The 12,513-nt window shown below is 38.4% G+C and overlaps 1 protein-coding gene across 5 annotated transcripts in view; it reads left to right on the forward strand.

Moving 5' to 3' along the window:
• The window catches only part of evla (Enah/Vasp-like a), a 38,465-nt gene that overhangs the window by 16,130 nt on the left and 9,822 nt on the right, over window positions 1-12,513 (forward strand). For 3 of the 5 annotated variants that reach the window (XM_049463439.1, XM_049463438.1, XM_049463441.1), the window contains exons 2-3: window positions 3,446-3,614; window positions 4,530-4,707. In XM_049463439.1, the coding sequence (XP_049319396.1) occupies window positions 3,446-3,614; window positions 4,530-4,707 (347 nt within the window). Of the gene's footprint in view, window positions 1-1,190; window positions 1,291-3,445; window positions 3,615-4,529; window positions 4,708-4,978; window positions 5,362-12,513 lie in introns of those variants that run through there. The other 2 variants (XM_022672526.2, XM_049463440.1) reach the window with 2 other exon arrangements.

A 12,513-nucleotide genomic window follows, 5' to 3' on the forward strand; every position in this document is an offset into this window, starting at 1 on the left:
CTTTAATTTCTCAGAATAAAGCAGGTAGAGAGCAGGGTAAAGCGTTTCTGTAAGGGTGGAGCTGGGGGTCTGCAGGGTGGAGGTGGTGTTTATACGCAGGGGGAACTGAAAACTGGAGGGAGGAGAGGAAGCTTCACACTGTCTCCATAAATAGGAGGTCGTGAGGGAGGGAGACGGACAAAAATTAGTGTTTAAATCACATGAAGACTAAAAATAATAACAGGAGTTTCATATTATGAAGAAAGAAGCTGATATCATGTGATCCAGTTCCATTACCACCAGTTCACCTGATTAACCAAACTACTGAACATATTTAATGATAAATATTAATAGTATTAGATGAATTTTGGTGAAGTGTTAATAAACAACATGTTGTTAAACCACTTTTTGTAGGAATGTTATTTATATTTATTTTATATTTATATTTACTTTAAACATATAACTTACTTCCCAAAAAAGGATCATTTTAGTCTGAATCTAATGTACTATATACAGCGCTGGAAAAAAAATAAGAATCCACTTAAAAATGATGAGTGAAGATCACAAACCATCAAACCACCAAACTGAACTGCTTAAATTTTTACACCAGGAGTAAAGCAGCATAAAGTTATCCAAAAGCAGTGTGTAAGACTGGTGGAGGAGAACATGACGCCAAGCTGCATGAAAAAAAACTGTGATTAAAAACCAGGATTATTCCACCAAATATTGATTATTTCTGAACTCTTAAAACTTTATGAATATGAACTTGTTTTCTTTGCATTATTTGAGGTCTGAAAGCTCTGCATCTTTTTTGTTATTTCAGTCATTTCTCATTTTCTGTAAATAAATGCTCTAAATGAGAATATTTTTATTTGTAATTTGGGAGAAATGTTGTCTGTAGTTTATAGAATAAAACAACAATGTTCATTTTACTCAAACATAAACCTATAAATAGCAAAATCAGAGAAACTGATTCAGAAACCATTTTGTGTGGTTTTCAGACCCACGCAGATTAAATCTGATTGGTTAACTGTTTGATTTTGAAATATAAGATTTAAATTCTGTTATTGGGTTAAAATGTAATTTAAACATGGTGTTCTGTGCCAGGCTAACACTTTCACATACTTCACATGTTTCCTGTAGACTCCTGAGGACTTCCTGTTTCTATGTTGGTCCTGTTTTTTTTCTATTGTAGTCCAGCTTCTGTTCAGTCCCTGGACAGCAGGAGAGTATTGTATACTCTGAGGTCTACAGTGTGTTTTTATAGTGTGTTTTTAGTGGTTTTGTTTTGGAGATGACGCCTCTTAAAGGGTGAGTCTGTGTTTTATATCTGTTTTTTCTGTTTTCTGAATGATGTTCTGAGTTTCTCAGCTGGTGCGGGTGGTGTAGATGCAGTGTGCGGGTGGTGGAGGTTGGGCTCGGGTGGTGCTGGTGGAGACGGGTGTGGTGGTGGGTTTGTGGCGGGAAAAGGCAGGGTGGATTTTTTACTCTGCTTAACTTAGAACATCACAAGCAGCAGCAGCAGCTTCACATCATGAGAAGTGTTTTCACTGCTGTCGTCTTTCATCTGTTCTTCAGCATCTGAATGATGATAAAAATAATATCCAGACTTTGCGTCTCTCTGGTCTGTCCCTGTGTTTATTTACTCTTCTCTGTACGTGCACTGTGTGTATCCTGTGTCTCCACCCCTTTTTTCTGTGAGCTTACCTCTTCGTTTGTAGCTCCGCCCCCTTGTTACCCTACCCAGGTGTTTCCTATTTCCTGTCCCCGTCTGTGTGTATAAATAGTCCTCCTTGTTTCTCTGTTATTCCTCCGTGTTTGTACGTCTTTCGTCAGTCAGGGTATGTGTTCCTTTGTTGGTTTCTTTGTGTTTTTAGTTCTTTATTTGTTTATTTTATGTTTCTCCTTTCTGCTCCTCACCTGAGAGTTTTATTTTGTCTTTCTAGAGTGATCACTTTTTAGAGGAAAGAATAATGCTAACATTATAGTGTCACGGTCTCGCTCTTTTCCCCTGTGTTTCTCCTGTAATTTTCCGTCACGTGTGTCTAATTTGTAGCTCCGCCCTTTCCCCAGGTGTTCAGTGTTTCATGTTACTATTTATAGCTCAGTTTAGTCCTTGTTTATCCGTCGGTCTTTGCACCTTCCTACGTTGTCTGTCTCGTCACGTCTTAGCTTAGTTTTGCCACGTATCCTATTTGCTCTTCTCCACGTTTCTAGTTCTTTGTTTAGTTTGTATTATTTGTTTATATCTCTTGTTTGTTTATATTCCTTGTTTTGTACATATTTACGTATTTATCCTTTGTATATATATCCCTAGCCCTGTTTTGTCCTTATCTGTTTAGCTTAGCTCTTTGTTTGTTTTCCCTGTTTGTTTATGTATATATATTTATTCGTTATTCCCCTGTTTGTTTGTTTGTTTACTTATTATTCATTAAAGTCTGTCTTACCCGCTTTTACGTCCGCCTCCCGTCTGGTCCCGCGTTACATATAGATTTTAACTTTATAGATTTGTGGCTGTTTTGAATTTTTTTTTTCTTTATTTTAGGACATCAGTGATGTGTCACGAGTATAGGGAATATCGTCAATATCAAATGAAAAATTTGTTTCTCCAAAACAGCAGTTTAATATAAAAGAGAGATAAAACCTTCTTTAATTTCAGTATTAATGTTGTAAATCCTGTGTTATTTATGTCTCGTTGTTTATCAGTGTTTTGAATGAGTGTGAAGTTCACTGTAGTCTGTAGTGAAAGTTGATGGTGGTGGAGGATGAGTTTATCCGCTGTACTGAAAGCTTTTCTGCTGTTTCTCTGCTGTTTAAACATCTGGAGAATCAGGAGTATTTAAAGCTCTAATTACTGACCTCTTATCAGCCAATCAGCACAGCTGCCCTGTATCATACCGTATAATTACCCCAGATAACTGACACGCCCCTCAGCGCTGTAATTACATTACCATTACATTATCATTACATTACCACAGAGTGGGCGGAGCTTCTACTAAAGCCTGTAGTGAACAGTTCTGCTCTCGTGTGTTTTACAGTGTGACTCCTCCCACTAACTCACTGTAGAAGAAACAGAATGGAGGGAGTGTGTGTGTGTGTGTGTGTGTAGAGGTGTGTGTGTGTGTAGAGGTGTGTGTGTGTGTAGAGGTGTGTGTGTGTAGAGGTGTGTGTGTGTGTGTGTGTGTGATTAGCCTGTTTAATTGTGATCAGTAATTCTTTCTCTCATTTTAGTTCTTTTCTTTTCTTTTCTTTTTTTTTGTTTGATTCATATAATTATTTTATTAATTTATTTAGTCTATTGTTTGTCGGGATATTTTAAGATCCTATTAATAAATCTCTGTAAATAAGTAAATTCTGTATTTCTGTTGATCTGTATTTTTGGTTCTTGGTTGATTGATCGCGTCGTGACCCCGTGTGCTGATCAGCATCGTTAACCTTTGACCTTTGCCCTCTCTCCCCCCCGCAGTGAGCAGAGTATATGCCAGGCTCGAGCCTCGGTGATGATCTATGACGACACCAGTAAGAAGTGGGTCCCCATTAAACCGGGGCAGCAGGGCTTCAGCCGCATCAACATCTACCACAACACCACCAGCAACACCTTCCGCGTGGTGGGGGTCAAACTACAGGACCAGCAGGTGAGACACACCTCATCATCACCCTGCAGGAAGAGGAAGTGTGACACTTCCTGCCCACAGCCAGTATTAGAGTCTAAATCTGTAGTCCTGACTTCCTGAGATCAGTCAGAGTGATCGCTCTGAGCTGCAGGTGAAGAACAGCTGGACGAGTTTCACTTCCTGAATACAGCTGTTTGAGTTTCATTTCCTCTGATGATGCTGCGATATTGGATTTATTTGCATATTAAATACTAATACTGATACTGATGACACCAGTTCACTGTATTCTCATGCAGTTCTTCTGATCTGCTTTATCACATTTTCTAAATATACCCTCACAAGATGAGTTACAATACTGCATGCAGTCATAAATCCTGTACTCTCAGCATCCTGTGCCTGCGCTGTTAAAATAGAGACATAATTTGTAAATATATCTACACTGATGGGCGTGGTGTTCTGGAAATGAGGTGTGTTCAGGTACATTTCTGGAGTTTTATCTTGTTTATCTTGGTAACAGAAAACACAGGAGCTCCACTGACTGAATACAACCTAGACAGACGCCAACAGTCAGACGTTCATCGCTATCTCGGTAACACAGGCGCTGTGCCGAGCCGAGCGTACACCCCCACTTATTACACACACATGAACACACAGCAGCACAAACCCAACTTTTACATCAACAATAAACATATATTCAATATATTCAACAATGATAACAGCTTTATATCATGTTTTAATTATTTTAATACACCTAAAGTCCATTTCACACTGTACTTCTTTTAATACCTTTAATGGTGATCTATATATTATCACGTTTAGTTGACAGGATTTATAGTCTGACCTTTAGCAGTTCTTCAGTATGAAAGCTGAAGCTCAGCTCCACACTTCTCTCAGACTGTATATTCAGTGTTTTCTCACGTCATCTCTTTTCCACAGGTTGTGATAAACTACTCTATAGTGAAGGGTCTGAAATATAACCAGGCCACGCCCACCTTCCACCAATGGCGTGACGCCCGGCAAGTGTACGGATTAAACTTCGCCAGTAAAGAGGAGGCCGGCACCTTCTCCACCGCCATGCTCTTCGCCCTCAACGTCCTCAGCTCACAGGAACCAGGTCAGTGCTGTGATCAGAGCTCTCATAACCAGCCTGTAATAAATCAATTACACACATATATTAAAGAGGCGGAGTTATCCATTAGTTAACCTTACAGGAGGATAAAATACTACAATATTCTACATATATGCTACAGCAGATCCTCCTCTGAGCTGATCTGAGAACAGCAGGCAGCGTGTTTGGGCTTCAGGCTTCTCTGGTTTCAGTTTGATGCTACTTATAAGCGTATGGGGGGTCTGGTCACAACTCACTTTCCCCAGCGTCTCCTCATTGGTGGATCGCGTGGCTAAAATACCCGCGGAGCCGAGCAGTCTCAGAGCACCAACCTCACGCCTCCTGGATTTTTTGGGGGGGGTGGAGGATCTGGAGGTGGAGGGTGTTGGAAGTCTTATTTATCTCAGCGCTAAAGAGGAGAAGAGTAGAAGAGTTGATGTTAGCACGGCTCTGCTCACCTGGATTCTGATTATCATCACCTAAACCCTTTAGTGTTCGGGTTTAGCAGACCTGATTCTGCCTGAACAATAAAATAAAAAAAGATTCACTAGAAGCAAAAGCTCTGAATCGGGAGCTGGAGCTCTGAGGCGATGCTGGGGCCGCCGCTCTCCCCCGGGCCGGTCCGCCGGGTCAGCTCAGCGGTGATAAAGCTCAGGAGCAGTAAGTACCACAAGCTGCATGGTTTTAACAAAGCAATGAAACGAATGCTGAGTTCTGAAAAAGGTTCTGGAAGCTGCAGGACGGGTTCTGGCTGTGTTCCTGCTCCAGACTCGTGATGAGGGTGTTTATCAGAGCTATTTCTGAATAACCAGCAACACATCTAAGATCTCCTCTCACCTTTTTTTAGACCTCACGTGATGTAAACAGGATGCAATGGAAGATATGGTCTCCTGATTTTCTTTAGTGATGGTTTTAAATGTGTATTACCTCTACATTACCTAACTTTCTCTTGTTATGTGAAATGTCTTCTGTTGAGTTGAGTCATTATAATGTTAAACAGGTGGATCAGAACATCTTTAAAACATCAGGCAGGTCTTGTGGGTTCAGGTCTTTTTGGCACGCATTGGTCAAAACCTACCGATTGTGGTCCAAGTAAGCAGGTAGAACCAGGTACTGGCAACAGGGTCATTGGTGGGTTGGGCTTATCTTCTGGTGTGATGTGAAAATCTACTATTGCTCTGGACTCTGTTTCACACAACAAAGACTCCAATTCCCAGCATGCACTCACACAGGACGTGACGCAACAGCGTTCACACTCTCCCAGCTTCTGATTGCTCACACCTGGTCTGTTTAGTATAAATTCCCCTCATGTTTCCTAAGCTCCTCGACAAGTATTGAATCTAGTTTGCTAGCTGTTCTACAACATTATTTTTTCCTTTGATTGTTTTATCTTTGTTACCGACCCATTTAGTGTAGTTATTATACTGCTTTCTTGCCTTGACCTCTGTTTTGTTTGTTTACCGCTGCTGACCCATTTTGTGTTTTTTTTTACCTTCTGGATGACCTTCTAAATACAGTATTAGATGGTTGGTTTTAATACTATGGCTTATTGGTGTATTGTTGCTGTACAACGAAAAAAAAGTTCAGTTGAAAATGTGAAACTCATATATTATATAGATGTATTAAAATTTCCTTGGACTTAAACTTGGATTTGAAAGAAGGAAATTTAAATGTATTGCAGTAATATTATGGGGTGTTTAGTTCTGGGTCACGTCTTCTCAGCACATACGTAACTCTCACCACAGACAGAGAGACGGTTCCTTTCTATCAGCTCCGTCCCCCCGGGGGACATCACTCTGCTTTATCATGGTCCAGATGATTCATTGTGTTTCTGGGTTTTAAACCTGCGGTTTCAGCTCTTTACTCTGCAGCAGCAGCAGCAGCATTAATCCCTCTGTTTATCCTCCACCACGCCAAATTACAGATCTGGCTTTTGTTAAGCGTTGAATAGCTCTTTTACTGTGTCTTAATATTCTCCCTGACTCATTAATCTGTGTGAATATGATCAGCAGAAATATGTTCCTCTATTAATTCAGTGTTTAAACAGAGAAATCCACAGCATTACTCAGTTAGAACTCGATATTTATCAGGTGAGAGTAAAGCTCTGTGAATTAAAATCAGCAGAGCTGAAAATAACACAGATCTGCTGAGAGGAATGCTGACTTTGCTGTATAATAATGATTAATCTAATGATTATTTTGGTAGTTGACTAATCTGATGACAATTTTTTCGATTAGTCAGAGATTATTTGTGCCCAGTCCTCCATCTCTAAAAACAACAGAAAAACAGCAAAACATGAGATTTATCAGGAATTTAAATGTCTGGATGTTGGTTAAACATGGAAAGTTCTGATATTTAGTGAGGAAATAGGTCATCTGTTGTGTTTGGGCTCTTTTGGAGAGTTTTGGAGAGAAATTGAGTGTAAACTGTGTGAGAGACATTTACCCCCATTTATCTCCCATTGTGCTTCTGTCCCCAGCACTTTAATGAGTAATATAGTACTGTTATAAATTAAAGATTGATCAACAATGAAATTTATAGTCGACAAATTTAAATAATCAATATTGACGATTATATATCGACTAATCGTTGCAGCCCTATTAATTAATAGAAAATAAGAAATTTGATCACAAATACATAGATTATCTGCTCTGTTCCCCCAAACCACACAAGTCTTCTCTCACTAAACCCCCTGTATCTCCCCCGCCGTCGCTCTGCTCAGAGTCCGGGTAATATTTGAGAGTGGAGGGATTTGGGACAGACACTAACACTCAGTGTTTCACTGATTTTATCACCACTGATAAAGAAAGAAAGAAAGAAAGAAAGAGTGAGCTTGCATGAGAGGTGCTCTCTCTCTCTCTCTCTCTCTCTCTCTCTCTTCTTTCACTCTTTTTGCTTCTTCTCCTTTCTGAGAATTTTATGAGAATCACGTGTTTTGCGTTTACAGTTTTGTGATTTTATTTCATTTTCTGAGGTATTTGAGGAATTTGGGAGCAGACAGAGGGAAGTGAAAGGAGAGATTAGCCGCTGGTTGAGATGGAGGAGTGTGAGGGGTGTAGTTTGTAGATTCCTGTTCCTCTTTTAGTTTTTGGTTTTTGCTCAGAGGGACAAACACAGAGCTGCAGGATCTAAACACTGCTCCACTTTCTCAGACTCTCAGATCAGAACTGATTATAAAATCTGAATCTGAATCCAGTTCAGACAGTCCCGCCCTGTCTGTGACAGATATATACAGATATATAGAGACGTGATTTATGAGCTTACTCCCACCCAAACAGAAAATCATCAGCATGTTTCTCAGACTGGATCACCTGTAGAAGCTCCTCAACTGCTCTACCTGGAGCCACTACTCTACTTCCTTTTCTACAGGAAGTTAATGCTTAAAAATGTATCCTGTATTTTTCTATAATGTAAAAGACTATTTAGAATTTCTCTAAATCTACGGTCACGTTTACAGTTTACCGTTTGCATGATTTACTCCAGGTCTGACTCCTCCCCCCCCCTGTTTGTGACAGAGATACATATAGAGACTTAGTGATTTATGAGATTCTTCTGCTCAGTAAACTCAACAGAAATAACACCCAGAGGTGATCTAAACTCCCCACGGCCTCCGACCCTCTCCTGCTCTCAGCTGAGGAGGAAAGCTTAGACCGCTCCACACATACACAGATCATTTTAACAATGGAGATTTCTCCTCTCTCTGTTTTTAAAAAACATTTCATGTTTCATGTTTGTGTGAGCATGCTAACCCTGTTGGCTATGGGGCAAAAGTGCTCTATGCAAGTCACAAAATATAAAATGTATTATAAGGTTCACTATCAATTAATGTCTATTTTCTGGTCATAATGCGCACTGGATTAAAAGGCACATTTTAGGCGACAATAGTATGGAATAAGGGTGACACCATGTTTTTCCCTTCTAATGGGGAAGCGCCTAAGTAAACAAAACTGTAAAAATAAAAAGTTAAATGAGCGCTGGATGTTAATCTACACAGATTTCTCTCTTGAAAACTGTTTATTTGAGTGAATAAAATGCTTCTGTTTATTTACAGTAAACTTAGATAACCAATATTTTCAACAGCACGGTTAGCAGTTCAATAGAACCTCTTTCTACCCATCCATCTCCAGCCTAAAAGCATTGCTACTCCAAATATATATATACAATTTTTCAATCTTTTAAACTCCATTTATTGACCTTTCATACATTAAAACCATTTATTCCAGGAAAAAAAGAAATATATAAATATAAATAATTTAAGTCTACTTTTAAAATTAAATTGCCAAGTGTATATTTACTATCTTTAATTAGATTTTTACCTGCTCAGCTCCATTCACCCTTTAGCTCCATTCTGATGTATGCATTCATACTATAATATAATATACTAAGTACAATTATTGTAAAGCCTTCCAAGACGAATAGAGGCTTTTACTACATTAAAAATAGCAAAAACTCTCACTGATTACTCATTTTAGAGTAGGTGTCTGCACACATGTTGATCCATACTGTACATTTAATCTATAATCAATATACTATTGATTGTTATACATTAGTTAGTTGTATTTACAGCAGTTGTGTATTGTAGTCTTTTAGTGTGGTGGTGTAGTGTAGGTGTAGTTTATGCTGGTTATAGTTGGATTATGGGAGATCATTTGCTAAATACAGGAGCTCAGGTGGACAGCTAGCTGCCTGCCAAACACACACACACACACACACACACACACTCACTCACACACACACACACACACACATACCTCCACCCATGTCATCAGATAATGAGTATTTTCTGAGTGTGTTATGTGTGTGAGCTGTGATTGGCTGTGAGAGTTAAATATTAAGGATGTTGTTTGTGTTTCTAATTTTAGAGGAATATATTTGCGTGTCTGTAAGATATATATTTATTCTGGCTCATTATCCTGACAGTAACATGATGGACTCGAGCTGCTGGGAGGTGTTTTCTCAGGCTCTGTGTTTTTCTCTGCTGAGAGAGTGAATCCTGCAGAACCGGAGCAGAGAGAGAGAAACATCAGGAATAATAGAAAACAGATCCTGTAAAAATATAAAAATAGCTCCTGACGCTGCTGCACTCTGCCTCTCATATCAATTAGGATTCACTGTTAATAATATATTAAATATAATTTATTAATGTCAGGTTATTTGCAGTGCTGATTCTATAGATAGTATCACCAAAGCTCTTTATAAGCTGTTTATATGAATTCAGTGTTTTCAGCACCACACGTTTTTAGGAAATAGATTTTTTAGGATATTAAATTTTACATTTCAAATCATTCCTGTTCTCAGGTGCTCCAAAATTAGATTTTTTGTGTTCGACACACAAGTGTATATCATAACTGTCCAATAAAAAACAAGTATCTTTAAAACAGCAACTTTACAGGAGAGAGAAAAACCTTCTGAACTTTCAGTGGAAGTCACTGTAAAAAGAGTTTATTTCAGCTCATTTTAGAACATTTTTATTTGGTCTGTTAATCAAGACATTTTTGCACAGTATAAGGGACAGGTTAGCTGTTTAAATTATGTAGTAAATTAAAAATCAACAAAAATGGACAGTGATTATATAGTTTTATATTCTGGAACCTCTTTACATGTTACTCAGTGATTCAGTGAGTAAACAGAAATTGCGTTTAGTGGAAAACTCCCACATATTCTGTTGTTGGACTGCAACAAACACAGCAACACTTTTACACACACACAAATACACACACACACACACACACACACACACACACACACACATAAACAAATATACACACACACACACGAATACACCTGATATCCAGTGTTTCTGCTTTAATATCTGTATTGATTTATTATGTAGGTGAAGGACAGGCAGTGTGAGGACTCACCTTGACGTTTGGTTCTGCAGGTCTGGGATCAGTTTCTCTGATATTTGCAGTATCAGACTGTGCACAGCGCTGTGCTTAAGGAGGGTCTGGATGTGTTTTATGTACAGCAGCTCTGCAGCCCCTTGTTTTGCAGTGGTTTCCTGTTTAAATGCCTGTGGTTTATATCATATTGTATTTATTATAGCGCAGTGTTGCTGCTGCAGGGCTCTGATTGGAGGTTAAAGTGCAGGAGACGTGCAGAAGTGATGGTTATATGCTTTAATTCAGAAACTGTGATCACTAGTATAGTTTTTCTCCCTTTTTTGCTGCAATAAGAGGATTTTTCCAGTAGATTTGGGAACTTGGCTGCAGGGATTTATTCTCTTCAGTCACAAGATTGTTCATAAGCTCAGCCCCTGAGACGCTCTTAAAAATGAACAAGCTCCAAATATTTTTCACACTATAAAAACTGTATTTTTTGCACCATAAGTCATGCAGCACTAGTAAGGAACAGGGGAGTCGCCATGTTTTCCATCTATTTCATCAGGTTTTGCTGCTGGGTGTTGAGACCTGTAAAGCTAAGCTAAGCTAAGCTAAATTAATAAACCTGTTATTCTTAAAAAAACATTTTATCTTAAAGTTAAACGAGTGCTGGATGTTAATCTAGTGAGTAAAGGGCTTCTGGTTATTTACAATTATCTTCCACTAAGGTAAAATCAAAGAAACTCAGCTATTTTAAGTTTTTTTCCAGAGCTGTATATATTTCTATATAAATATATCCCTCAGCAGTGGATTTGTACTATGGGTTTATCTGTGTAGCAGAGGTGCTGCTGCTCCTAGACGTTTCAGCTTGTAAGAAATAATCAGACTTCTTTTCCATGGAAATTCTGTGACTGTATTCTTGATTTTTTGCTCTTTTAGCAGAGAGATTTGCTGAAACAGCTAAAATGTGCTGTAATTGGTTGCAGCGTTCACATTCTTTTGGTTGTGTTTTATAGTTTGTTGGGAAAGGGCATAATTGTTCATTTTAAGGTCGGAGCACACTTCTTGTGAGGACTATGATCGACTGGTTTCAGGGAACATCTATCTCACACAGAGACTTTTATTTAATCATGTGTAAGAAGCAGCAGAGATGAAAACACTGTGGGACAAAGTATAAAATAAAAGATTGGTTAATAAAAGAGGATGTGATGGACAGACATTAAAAAACAGATAAGATGATAGTCGTGATAGTCACAGTTCAGAGTATTACTCACAGAGTCCGTCTGTATAAACAGCAGGTCTGGATACGGGATGGAAAGTAATTATGATAAAGTACAGTAATATAGAAAAGCTGGAGTTCACCACAGCCCATCATTTATGGAGCACTTAAAGCCTGTGATCGACGTCTAGTCTGTTCATCATGATGTCTTTTCCTCACTGTAATGCCATTATAGAGATGTTATTAGAGATTAATGATTAAACCTGAATAATGATTTTATTGTTATAGTAATACTGTAAGGTACATTAGCTCTCTGCCTCTATAGCATGTTATCCAATGAGATGCTGGAAGTATAAATAATTTTGTTCCTGATGTTTGTTTGGAGCTTTTTCACGCTGCAGATCTCCGGAAAGGTTTTCTGGTGAATTCAGATCTGGTGACTGAGAGAGTCAGAGAACAGTGAACTCATTGTGATGTTCATAGAACCACTTTGTTATTATTCATTCATATTTTGTGACATGTCAATATGGGCGATATGTCCCTAAAATAATATCACGATATTTCATGGTATTTTCTTGATAACAATACTCAATTAAAATAATTGTTTCACGAATACACTACTGCAACAAAATGAAAATAAAATTATATATGGCACACCCCTAACTGAGATATTAAAAAATACAAGAATTTAATCAGATTTGTAACAGAAGTCAATGATCCAGAATATCATGATACTAATAATAATAATAATAATAATGCACTCCAGATGTC

This window comes from Astyanax mexicanus, chromosome 14 (genome assembly GCF_023375975.1).
Source record: "Astyanax mexicanus isolate ESR-SI-001 chromosome 14, AstMex3_surface, whole genome shotgun sequence".
NCBI classification, from domain to species: Eukaryota; Metazoa; Chordata; class Actinopteri; order Characiformes; family Acestrorhamphidae; genus Astyanax; species Astyanax mexicanus.